Genomic DNA, 13,002 nt, shown 5'->3' with positions numbered 1-13,002 from the left:
GTTTTACTGAACTAAAAATATTTCAGTTGTCCCTCTACTAAAAGTGTGTCTGAACTACCCTGATACATAATATTTAATGTAAATATTATAAATTAATAATGTAGCAGTTCAGAAACTGTTCCCATTTCCAGTCTGCCATTTTTCTCACTTTCAAGACTTGTATTCTTTTTAATGTTTTTGGCTCCCATGGATTTTTTATGTTATAGAAAACTTTCAACTGAGTAATATTTTGATTCTATTATTATTTTAATTGTCTCGTACCTCTTTCAATATAGTATACCATAAGGTATATTTTAGATGCTGTCACTTATTTTACAACAGACCTATATGACAGCACAGTTTATATTTGCTGCATATTTATTTCATCTGTACTGGCCTGTCAATACATCTTTTATCAGAAGTTGGCAGAATGCAAGTCATTCACATTTAAATCACCCAAATAACAGACAGTGTCATAGGACAGGAGAGTTTCTTACTTATCCAGTTACCAGTTGTTTCAAAAATACAGCATGTTAATATCATTGTTGTTGGTAACACACAGAATCTGAATCATATGAAACAAATTTCATCTGTTACCAATCAAGAGCTGAAGATTATGCAGGAAGACCTCACTTTCAAATCAAATGAAATGCAGAAATCACAGAGCACTGCTAAGAATCTGATTACAGGTGAGATCAGTGAATTTTCTAATTAATTCCTTAAAATAATAAAGACTACCTGCATTGTTTCACTGATATCATGTAGAAGATTTCTGAATATTAGATATCAAGTCATCTCCAAATATTAAAATACAGTGATAAGTTCACAAATTGAAATGCTTCTGGGTAACAAGTTATTTATTTTCATAAATTTATTTCTATTTGTTTTATTTATTTATTTATCTCTATTATCTATTAGATATTGTATGCTATGTATTTATAATAGGTATGTATACTTATTTATATTTACCTTACTATTATCACTAAATTATCATCTTCCTTGCACAGATATATGTTTAACATGTGTATTTCAATACAGGGGTTGAATTGAGCTAGAATTTTATTTTACTAATACTTGCCTCAAAACAAGATCTTCCATGATCTTGATAGAGTGCTTAATAAACGGAAACAGAGTCTTGCATATTTATCTAACCATGAATTATTTGTAAATGTCGTTCTTAGTACCACTTACTTATGGTTTATGCTTTTCCAAATGGATATGTATCACAGGCAATTAACTGACAACAGTGAATAGCTCTCAAATCCCAAGGCTTCAGTTCTGCAGAGTGAATATTCATTTTGACTTTATTTTCTAAACACTCAAATACTTATTAGCATCTTGAGGATGTTCTCTGTAATTTCAAAAAGCAGACAGTAGTTTAATTTCATTCCTGTAAGAAGTATCTCTTTAGTTTGTTATTTGCACTGTTTAATTCTGTGTCTTTGTCAATATCATTATTGGTTCAGCAAACCTTTCCTTGTCTGTTTGGCTGAAAGGAAGGGGCAGGAATTAAGAATGATAAATCATTTTCTTAGAAGGCTGTATCATGTTGTACTTCACAGTAATTTTCAAAATAGGAGCCAGTATTGTGACTTCAAAGTAGTTACGAACAAATAAGTTATTTGGCACAAAATTTTAGAGAAATTGATTTTCTGCTGTGTGATTTAACACTAGTGTTTGCTCATCTGCAAATACTCATTTTGCAGTTGTAGTGTAGTTTGAATTTTTGGGCCTTATATTTATAAAAGTTCAAATATGACTTTTTTTTCTTCCATATAAGCATCATTTATGACTCTTTTCCAATATAAGAATGTTTTGGAAGCACGTAGTACTATAGAGGCATTATTGAATGAAAATTTTTTTTCTCTGTAAGTGAAGAGGAGGAAGTTACAGTACATAATTTTCAGCAGACGATTTAAGTTATTCCTAAGTAAATGTCTGACAGCTGGGATTCACAGATAGTTTAACAAGATTCCTTCAGAAATACAGTGAATGCTCAATTTGCACAGTTGAAGTTCCTTCTAATCTTTTAATTATAGCACAGCCATCTTCAGAATTCTTTTGTTATGATTAAAATCTGGATTTCCACACTTTCTTGTCGTAACAAAGATATGTCGTAACAAAAAGTCCACCAGCAGAATCCTTAAAAAAATAAAAAAGAAAAGGAAATCATGAAGGGTAAACAAAAGTGCTGATGGCATAGTTTCCCAAAAACATTTCCCTGGGTCACTGTAATTTGTTCTGAGAATTTGCCACTGTGTACACACTGCATGCTAGATGCTGCAACTTCATGGCCTATCAGAAGGAACTGGTCTGCATCCTCTTCCTGTCTCTTCCCCTAGAGGAATTTTGAGTTTTTTTCAGTTTTGAGATTTTTTCATTGAGTCTGCTGCTGGATAAGGATAAAATTTTCCCCTTCCAGTTTTGTCCTTTTTCTCTAGAAAGTGTGAATGGATAGGAATATCCATTGCAGTCTCATCATACTTGTATTCGACAGAACAGTCCAAGAAATTTTTTTGCCTTTTTGGCATTTGGGTTGGCACTAGTCTTTACATGTGAAATAAATTCCAACTGGTCAACTATGTATAATTTTAAAATAACAAAATACAGATATTAGAACAGCTGTATAAAAAGTGAAAATGCTGTGATCAGACCTAGGTAAATACTCATGAACATCTCTAGTTGTTTTCTGTTATTTCTCTCCAATCTGAGTCTATTTTTTAATTTTATTTTTTACTGTTTCTGATCTAAAGCTCTCATTTATTGATTTGTTTTTAAACCACAGTGCTCTAGGAACAAGAAAGGAAAGAGCTGATCTGTTCAGTTATGGTTTACAATCTGTCACTGACCAATGCCAGAAACTTCATTGTGAAAGACTGAGCAGTTATAAAATATTGTAGACACAATGAATGTGTTTTCTTAAGTCCTTTACAGTGGAAAGCAGACTGTGAATTACATACATGTGAAGCAATCAAAAATATTATAATTTAAAATACTTCTTTTAATTTGCATGGGAATTGTTCATATTTATATAAATGCTCCTTGCACATAGAGGACACTTTCAATCTTACTCTATGGATAAGCCTTCCTCAGGATAATTGCAAATGGTACAGAAATCTTGGTGTGTCCTTTTTTTTTATTTTGAGGTTCCTAAAGAAATCATGAAAGTGCTCTGTAATATGCCAGAAATGTTGATAAAAGTGAGTGTTTCACTATAAAATATAAGTATATGGCATAAATACAAAGCAGTGAGATGAGTAGCAAAATCTTGCTCTGAATGTTTTGATCAGGTGAGATTTTCTCATGTAAGTCCACTGACAGAACTATACCCATAGTTTTTGGAAAGGTGAACCCTCCTTCTATCCCATGGACACACCTATTTTCTTCTGCCTTAAAGATTTATACTGCCTTGATTAAGTTGGGAGGAAATTTTCTCTCCTTTTTTCAGCAGATCAGCATAAATCTCAAGATGCAAACATATGCCAAGAAAAGGTTTTTTGTGCAGTCTCTTCCCTCTCAATAGCCCATGTTGCCTGATACTTTGGAATGTAGGAAGAAAACTGCATTATCTCTGTTGTTCTTCTGAGTTAGACACAGATTTGAAACATAAGATGATATAGCTATGTGTTCAGAGTTCAGGAACGTGAATGAAATACAATGACAGGTCAGATCACAAAACCATCCAAACTAAGTCTAGCCAACATCTAGTCCTTCCTGACTCTGGGTAAGTAACTTAACCCAAGACTGAGTCAAAGTACTTTTATTACTTTGTGTATATATAGTTTCTTCCCTCCCACATGTCTGGACAGTTTCAGTCTTTACAGTCCTCTTTATGTCATAATCCACCCACAGTTCTAATTCTTTTAATTACATAAGTCTGCTATGTTTTTAATGGCATCTCAGAAGTAAATGCTATATATTGTAGCCTATGTTGATGATGTAAGCTGTGACGCTTATTTTTTGAAGAATATATGAAGGATATATGGAAATGTTTTCCTCTACAAAACAAATGTTTACTGCAAGTTTCACTATTTGTTGTCCTAAAACCAAATCTTATCCATATTCAAGCAGCACAAATAAAAAGAAGATGATGCTAAAAAATTAATAAAAATACTTCTTTGGTTTGTCTGTGTTCTGTCTGCACTTCTGTTGCATTGCAATAAACTTTTTGTAAGTTATCACCACTGCTTTAAGATTGTGGTGCTACAATTAATTGCATGGTGCTATAAACATTACAAATAGAAACACTGTGATACATATCATCATATTTTCATTACTATTATGGATTATAATACAGTAATTGTAGTGTGTGAGTCTGACTTGTGGCATGGTGGTGAAGATCAAATTTTTTGTTTCCTTCACATTAACAACTCCCAAAAATACAAAAAATCAGAAGTGTTTATATTGGTTAAATATAGCATAAATGTTTATGTAATGGGCTGTGTATTTTGAAACAAAAAGTACTGTTAATTAGAGATTGTGTTTCTGGTGATCTAGAGAGTCAAAAACTGCAGCTGGACCTACAGAAGATGGAACTGTTGGAGGGCAAGATGGTTGGTGAACTAGCTTCTCTTAAGGACAAAATTGAACAGACAAAAGCAGAGTTGGAGATCTACAATAATTTGCCAGCTCTGAAAGCATCAGGAGAAGAAAAGAAAAAGGTAATGAAAGGGATGAAACAAAGTGTGTGCTTTTGAAGAGTTAGTGGAGGGGAATCCAGTTTTGTGACTGGCAGTCCTTCTGACAGCTGAAAAACAGGATTGCACATCAGTGCAAATTAATCCAAATACTATTTTGCTTATATGTGTGACTTGTTAACTGGGTACATGTAGCAGGTATTCAGCTGGGTATCTTTTAATAACTGCCTTCCACAAAATCTCCCCATTCTATTTTAGTGATTCAGCTAAACTCTTATGCAATTTATGACTGCCCATAGCGTTGAATTTAGCAATCTAACACAGAACACAAGCAAAAGAGAATTTCCTACAAATTCTTAATAACAGCATTCCCACTAGTGTTCATACAGTATTGTCTAAGCATACAGCTTGGTCATAATCATTGATTGTTTTTGGGGTAGAGCATGCAGTGCTAGAGAAAAGCAAATGAATTCTTTACACATATGCATGTGATCTTGTTCTAAAAGGAAAAAAAGTAGCATCTTAAAAGGTAAATTGAAGTAATGTACTTGAAGCCCACATCAAATCAACTCATCCATTAATCAGTTTCTGTTGGGTTTTTCCCTAACTAGAAACTCGAGGATGACAAAGAAAAATTAACAAAACGAAGTCGTGCTTTTAAGAAAATAATGGAGCATTTGAATACAGAGTATGAGACACTAAAGAAGGAGCTGCAAGAAAATGAGACCCATTCTCAGGTATAGGTCAAGTTACATATTATTCCTTCAGTTGTTTGTTTCTTGGTTTTGGCTTTCTCATACGCATGAAGCTTTGTACAAGCAGAATCTGTTCCTTCTCAGTGAGTTTTCTAAGTCATGTGTTGTAAGTGTGTAACTGTATTTGCTGTTTTCAAACAAAAGGTAATATTGTGCCAACAAATGGCTTGTAAACTTTGGATTATTAGCAGAAATCTTTCTGAGCTAAAAGTTATGTGAGTCCTTTGTTTAAGTGTTTGTGTTAATCTTGCTCTGAACTCTCTACCTTCTGCCCTTCCTTTGCTTAAGTAGTTTGAGGACGAACTTAGAAAGAAACTGCGGGGAAGAAAAAGGTCACTGCTAATTAGCTAAGATCTCTTTTGCTTTTAAAGTCATGGTGATTATTTTTTCCTTTAAATCTGTACTATTAATTCCATTTTCCTTTTTCCAATTCTGCTCCTTGCAGGCCACTGAAGTTTTAGGGTCTGTTCACATTTAAACAACTTTGGTATATATGTATATTTGTATTTCAAAAGTGAATCAGGAAAGATGTTTATAGCTTCTTGATCGGCTTCTATTCTTTCATTATAAACACACATAAATTGCTGTCATTTTGGCAGCAGAACTTTACTGGTAAATACGTTTGAATGCACAGAAGAAAAATAGATAGCCTTAAAATAAGGTGGAAAGGGAAACTGATTTTTTAAATGCATTTCACTGTTTTTTATTGATTTATGTTTTTGAGATATTTGTCCTTTAGAACTGTTATTTTTTGCTAATACAGTTAAAAGCTGAAGGTCATATTGCACATGTTTAAGTTGACTTTCTTTTGAAATTAATGTTGCGGAGCAGATGAGAAGACATAGCTCTGACTGAGACATATGTGTCCATTTGTAGCATAGGGTTATGATAATCATTCTAGGCTGATGATACAAATCCTCAAAGCTACATGCCAAAATGTGAAAGACTTCAGACACTGTGAATCTTTTTTGCCAAGATCAAATTCTAGGGTTTAGGTAAATTAGAAATGCATACTCAAACAGTGTTAAGTCACTTGCATAATAAGTCTAAGGATTTTATAAAAAATAGTAGTTGTATGTAATTTCTTCAGTTCATTAAGCTGTGGCAATTCTATTTTTATGTGGGTGAAAAGGATTTTTTTTCTTTACTTTTTACACCCCAAGTGTGTAAAAAAATGAGGGTGAATTAAGGTATGTCTTATAATAGCTGATTATTTGACATGTGTCAAGCATTTTGAAGTACAAATAGTGTTCATAAATGTGGAGGACTTGGCAATTTTACAAGAGGTCAGCTGGTCTTCAAGCAGTTACTGTAAAAATACACTGAATCTTTCCTTTTCTCTGTGCAAGATAACATGTATTTCAGTTCCAGGCTCCTTTGCTGGCTGTGTTATGTGCAGCAATGTCTACCAAAAGGACAATAATAATTCTAATTAGCCAGAAATACCTAATCTTGGAAACAAATGATTGCCTTGTTTCCTGCAAACTAATACACTAAACAAACTGATTCTTACTGTTAAAGTTTGAATTACATAGAAACTATTTTCATCTCTTCCAGCTTAAGGAAAGCTTTAAACTAAAATACTGCAATATTTTCTTTATTTATTACCTCAGTTTCCACTTAAAGTTTAGCCTCAGAATGGTTTTTAGTTTTACTTTTAAAAATAACATCTTCATATCTTGAAATGCAGAACCTTGAACAGTAGCATCAGAAAAACAAATATAAAATTGTATTGTAAGGAAGCAGCCATCAATATAATGTCCACATTAGTTTCCTGTTGATGCTGAAAGTATTGAAGAAGTGCCAGCGCTGAACCCACACTCCTACAATCTTCTCGCTGCAGCTCTGTTCTTATCACAACTTCTGGCATCAGACAGGAAACTTAACTATGGAAGTAAGGAAGTTTCTTCTGTGTAGTGCAAAGTCCAAGACAGTGTCAGGAAATATTGTATCTCTGGTGATTTTAGATTTTACTGATTCTAAGAAGAGATCCATCTAAATGATATGGAGCATAATTAGAATTAGTATCTCCCTGAATTGTTCACCTTTTTACTTCTGACTTGCCTGTTAACTTTTTTATATGACAAATCTTGAATTCTCATCTGATTTTTTCATCTGTTGCTGCAGTTGCATACAGTGTTTTTATGCAGATGAATTATGAAGTACTAAATTATATATGCAGGCTAATCAGCAGCAGCTTTAAAAGCATTTTGCCATTGTTTCTCATTTCTGTGGTTTTTATGTGAAATAACTTTGATCTTATCAGTTGATAGAGTACAAGGTACTGATACAAAATTATTTATGTAAATATATGTGTAATTATTACCATTTTAATTTTTGGCTCTTTTTGTGGTTTTGTGTTTTCAGCTTACAAATTTGGAGAGGAAGTGGCAGCACCATGAGCAAAATAACTTTATGATGAAGGAGTGTATCCTTTTCTTTAAGAGGTAAGAGTCAAATTCACACACTGTATTAATTGAGGAAGTAGTCTGTTTCCTCCAGCAGAACAAGACAGGACGGAATGGGCTGCAAAAGACAGGGGAGAAGGAGAAAGGCAATCCTTTGCAAATATCTGCTTAGCTGATAGATATTATATATAGCGAAACTTGCATGTGTTGCCTGAAAGAGTTTTACAGAGTCCTAAAACATAAGCTTTGCATTGCAGTCTGGAATTTTTCCTTCTTTCTCAGGTTTTCTGCAAGGTTACATATAAAGTTTATCTTCACATCTCTTCAGTCTTAACTGATATTAATCTGCCAGTGTAACATTGTTTGAAAACATGCTGAGGTGGCGAACTGTCTTGTAGCTCTCTATGGAATTCAGATTAACAAGTTGCATTTCAGCAAAATCATTACTTGCTGATTTGCAACTGGCTTGCATAAGATAGTTTTTGAAATTAGGAAAAGCACTGAAATTTGTTTTAATTAAACAAATGATGGTTCTTCACATCAGTACTATTCTTCTGTTTTTCTGCTTAGTTATTATAGAGATCTGAATAGGACCAAGCTGTGCTTTTATTTTATATTATAAGGACAGTAAATTCACTGCAATAAAATTACTTCTTTAAAATTATTTAAGAAACAAGTTGTTATTTAAAAAGTCTGAAATCTCTAAGATGCACAAAATCACTGTTACATGATTACAGTACAAATGTAATTGGTGAAGGTAACATGAAAACTAGACTCCACCATCTAGTGTAGTGTGTTGAGCAACGAAAATGGCATGGGGATGTATTTCAGGCAATTCTGTGTTAGGCTAGCCATCACGGAAATAATACTGATGATGATGATAATTATTTAGTAATTAATGCACATACATATAGCTATATGTAGGTGTACACATATAATGTTGTTTTCTGCAAATACCAAATATCCCATTTCTCAAATCTGCTACATGCTCTAATTCCTAGAGAAATATCTGAAAAAGTCTTGGCTAGTGTAATATAGTTTGGAGCCACCTCTTCTTTGAAGGAGGCTCTACAGGAATGTTTTATTAAGGCAATACTCTTAAACACAGTTTTTCTCAACAGAAAAGACTTTAAAACCAAGAAAACAAGTTGATCAGGATATTAAAGTATTTCCTAACTTAGTATAAAACATTGACTATCCAACTGCAGACCCTTATACAGAGTACTTAAATCTTGGGCTACTGGAGCGGGGCTGCTTTCTTGGACTGGGACTTCTGTGATTTGGTTTGCAATGTAACAATAAGCAGAGTCCTTCCTGAGGAACTTATTGCCTACATATATATATATATATATATATATATATATATATATATATATATATATATATATATATATATATATATATGAACAAAAGTGCCTTAGGTATGTAATCGCTCCTTTTTTCTAAAGTGCTTGTCGTGAGATGGCAGCTAGTAAATAAGTGTAGATTATTATTATTATTAGCCCTGGTATGAGTTTTTTCCACTATTTTCATCCCTTGACAGTTTTCACAGAAGGAAATGTATGGTCTTGTGGTTCCCTTGTGATCTGTGATTATGCTCATATTTATACTGGCAGTTTGTTTCCTTAATTCTTTTAATCAGTCATAGCAGCAAAAAGTCAGGAGAGTGACTACCAGCCAATAATGAAGAATTCGAGAAAGCTGGTCAAAGAATACAACAAAGCTCTCATAGAAGCTTTACAGAACACCAAGAACTGAACCCAGGCATTTCCTTCCTGCCTGAATGGACCAACAATGAGAGATGTGCAAAGGCCGTGTGGAAAGCTGGACTACTGAGATAATTTATTCACCACTAGGGTGGAAGATATTCTTAAAATTATTTTTCCAGGTTTTTAGAAGTTACAGGTTTTAATACTATCTCTCCTTTTGCACTGTTTAAAATTTTTAGAAATAAACATCTGAATTTTAGAAACAAAAAGGAAATACTGCCCAATGAATTACTGAGGCCCATTGCTGAATTGCATCTCAAATGTGAGATTTTAGTCTGCTTTACACCCTGAATTTCTAATTGCCTTGTAGTCTTGCCTCTGTCAAACAGAACAGGACTGCTTGGCGCGCTGTCATATGCATTATCTTAAATTAAGTGCATAATAAGATAAATGGTAACATCAACATACCATACCTATATATAGGAATTTATACCAAGTAAGGAAAGCATGTAATGATGACAAGCATCTTTTAAAGTCAAAATTGCTTCATAGTGTAAAATCTTACAATAAAACAAGTGCCAGCAAATTTTCATTTCCTAATGGAGACTTAACTTTCTTATTTTTTAAAATGTAATTATAAAGAGCAAACTCTGATAAAAGGTAGTGAAACATAGCTAACATTGATTTTATGGGAAGCATTTTACTGCTGTAGTATTCACCAGTAAAGGAAATAGCGGAGAAACTTATTTGTATTTTCTGCAATGTGTTTTTCCCTCCAGTTTCAAGCAGCAGTGTCATATGAAAGCTCTGACAAAAATCCACAAGGAAGAGTTTCAACTTAGAATAAAAACAGGGCTTAAATAGAAACTAACAATGTGCTTCATGATACCAAAATTTCAGAAAACATTTAGATTAAAAAAAAATTCCATTTATATATTTATCTCACATTCTACATGTAATGTATTTTATAAACTGCTTATTGATCATTTCTTTCACCTGGTATATTGTAAGCTAGTCCTGATCAAATAGAAATAGCACAGTTGATTATAGATAGAAATCTTAGCTGAACAGTAAGCTAGTAGTCTTATAGAAAGATACTACAAAAAAGTAGTGGGATCTGGATTTATAGCTGTTCTGCTCTCTTAGAAAAGTTTTCCAGAAAAGAGGTGGACTGTGTGCCTCATTTCATGAAACTGGAGTAGAGAAATTATTAGGAAATGTTCTGAGTCCATTAAAATAGTTCTGTATTTTTGTCACTAAATTTCCTCAAATCTATGATTGTCTTTTTGAATATAAAAAGATCTGTAAGCTAAAAATATTGAAGATTTGTGCAGAAAGCACTGTTTTTGCTAATTCAGCATACTGAATAGTGTTGCTCTATATGTTTAGAATATTTGGAGATAATGGAACAGGATTTCTATAAACTAAGGGCTGTTATCTAGGGGAAATTCCCACTAAAGTCTCTTCCTTCCTGTCAGAGTTTCAGCTATTCCAGAGAAAGGCCATTATTTGCAGAGATAAAGTTGAAGTCTAATATTCTCACCAGTCAAACCATCAGCCAGAGAGATCATCTCCTTGTGCTAGAATTCCACTTGTGCTAGAATAACATATTGCAATGTACAATGGAAAAAAGCTGCAGACTGAATAAACAGATTGCTTTGACTTTGCTTTCTCTCAGGGCAGGGGAAGGTTTTATTCCTTGGTAGGGATTCTGTAAGGTAGCATGGTAAAGCTTACAGGTTTTGGCTGCGTTCCCAGGAGATGCCTGTCATGAAATCCCTTTCTTCAGCATGCAGTTCTCTTCCTTGTTCTACTGAAGGATCTTCAGATAACCTGTTTCTGTGTAAGAATCTCATCACTCAGTCTTTCTCTAACAATTCACCCGTATGCTCCTTGATAGCAGTCATAGTACCCATGGCTGAAAAGAACTGTATAGATCCAGAGGGGTAAGCTGTGTGGCAAGCGTTTCATCTCCCTCTGGAACATTATTAACTCACTCCTAGTAGTGAGCTGTGTAAATTGTACCCTTACATAGTTTTTTTCAAGTGAAAATAACTTTTCCTTTAACTCTTTATATATATATATATAAATATATATATATGCATGTATGTATGTACACACACACACACACACACATATATATATTTATACAGTTTAATTACCAGACAATGTTTTTTCACTGAAGTTCCTGTGTGCACATCAGGACATGAATTCAGTAACGCACGTCTCTCTACCCAGACAATCTTTTATTCATTTTATGCTATGACTTCAGACTGAGAGGACATGAATTAACTGTCATCATCTGCAGAGTGGAGATACTTAAAATCCCTTCTGCTCACCTTTCTCAGCAGGGCTGAGTATCACCTCCCTCAGTCTGCCTGGCAATGCTCTTCCTAACTTGCCCCAGAATACTGCTGGCCTGTTTTGCTGTGCATTGTTGGCTATTGGTCAGCTTGGTGTACACCAGGAAGGGCCCCAAGGTGCTTCTCAGTAAAACAGGTTTCCAGCCACTCAGCCCTCAGTGTGCATGGGTGCCTGGATTGTTCCTCCGCAGGGACAGGACTGTGCATGCATCTGTGTGAAATTCCAGTGTGTGGAACTTCATGACATTCTCGGCTGCCCACTTCACCTGTTTAGATCCCTCTGACCAGCACTACACCCATATGGTGTATCAGCCACTCCTCCCAGCTTTGTGTCATCTGCAAGCTTCCTGAGGGTGATCTCTGACCCATCATCCAGGTTATTGGTGAAAAGGTTAAACTATATTGCCCTCATATCCATGGTTGTTGTATTCCACTACTGGCTGGCCTCCAACTGGATTTCAGGCCACTGACCACACAGGGAGCCCCAAGCCTGCTTATGTAACCATACTTTGTCAGCTTATCTGTGAGGATTTAATGGAAAACTCTGGCAAACACCTTGCTTATGCTGAGGTCAACAACATCCACACTTCTCTCCTTGTATGTTATTAGTTGCCTCATTGTGGATGGCTATCACGTTGGTTAAGCATAATTTCTGCTTCATAAGTCGGTGCTTCTTGCTCATGATCAACTTCACATCCTTCATGTGTCTGGAGATTGTACCCCCCCTTAGCTGCTTCACAACTTTCTCAGAGATTGAGGTGAGGCTGACCAGTCTGTCATTGGACTGATCACTCTTGTTGCTCTCCTGAAGGGACACATTCTAGCTTTCAGTATTCAGAAGCCTCTCCCTTACCACCATAAAATAAAAAAGGTACTCAGGAATGACCTTGCAATGCCTTAAGTCAGCTATCTCTCTACACATGTGGGTGCATCTCAACAAGCTCCATATACATGTATGTAGTTTGTTAAAAGTTCCCTTACCTAGTCCCCCTTCAGTAGGGTGCCACTGAGGCATTAGGATACCAGGTTTGACAATTACTGTCACTTCCACATCTCACTTCAATGGCACACTGTATGAAAAGAAGCATTTCAATTTCAAAGCCTTCAATCAAAGCATCTGTTGCTGCCATGTTATTTTTGCTTAAGAACGA

General features: G+C 34.7%; 1 protein-coding gene across 2 annotated transcripts in view; it reads left to right on the top strand.

The window, feature by feature from the left end:
* The window catches only part of IFT74 (intraflagellar transport 74), a 35,960-nt gene extending 25,211 nt beyond the window's left edge, over nt 1-10,749 (top strand). For both annotated transcript variants that reach the window (XM_063180937.1, XM_063180938.1), the window contains exons 16-20: nt 542-668; nt 4,477-4,640; nt 5,228-5,353; nt 7,739-7,799; nt 9,422-10,749. In XM_063180937.1, the coding sequence (XP_063037007.1) occupies nt 542-668; nt 4,477-4,640; nt 5,228-5,353; nt 7,739-7,799; nt 9,422-9,537 (594 nt within the window). In that variant the 3' untranslated portion in view covers nt 9,538-10,749. The remainder of the gene's footprint in view (nt 1-541; nt 669-4,476; nt 4,641-5,227; nt 5,354-7,738; nt 7,800-9,421) is intronic.
* The last annotated feature ends 2,253 nt before the right edge of the window (nt 10,750-13,002 follow it).

Source organism: Melospiza melodia, chromosome Z (assembly GCF_035770615.1).
Source record: "Melospiza melodia melodia isolate bMelMel2 chromosome Z, bMelMel2.pri, whole genome shotgun sequence".
NCBI classification, from domain to species: Eukaryota; Metazoa; Chordata; class Aves; order Passeriformes; family Passerellidae; genus Melospiza; species Melospiza melodia.
The sequence above is the reverse complement of the archived record's forward strand: the minus strand, read 5'-3'. Positions and strand labels throughout refer to the sequence as shown.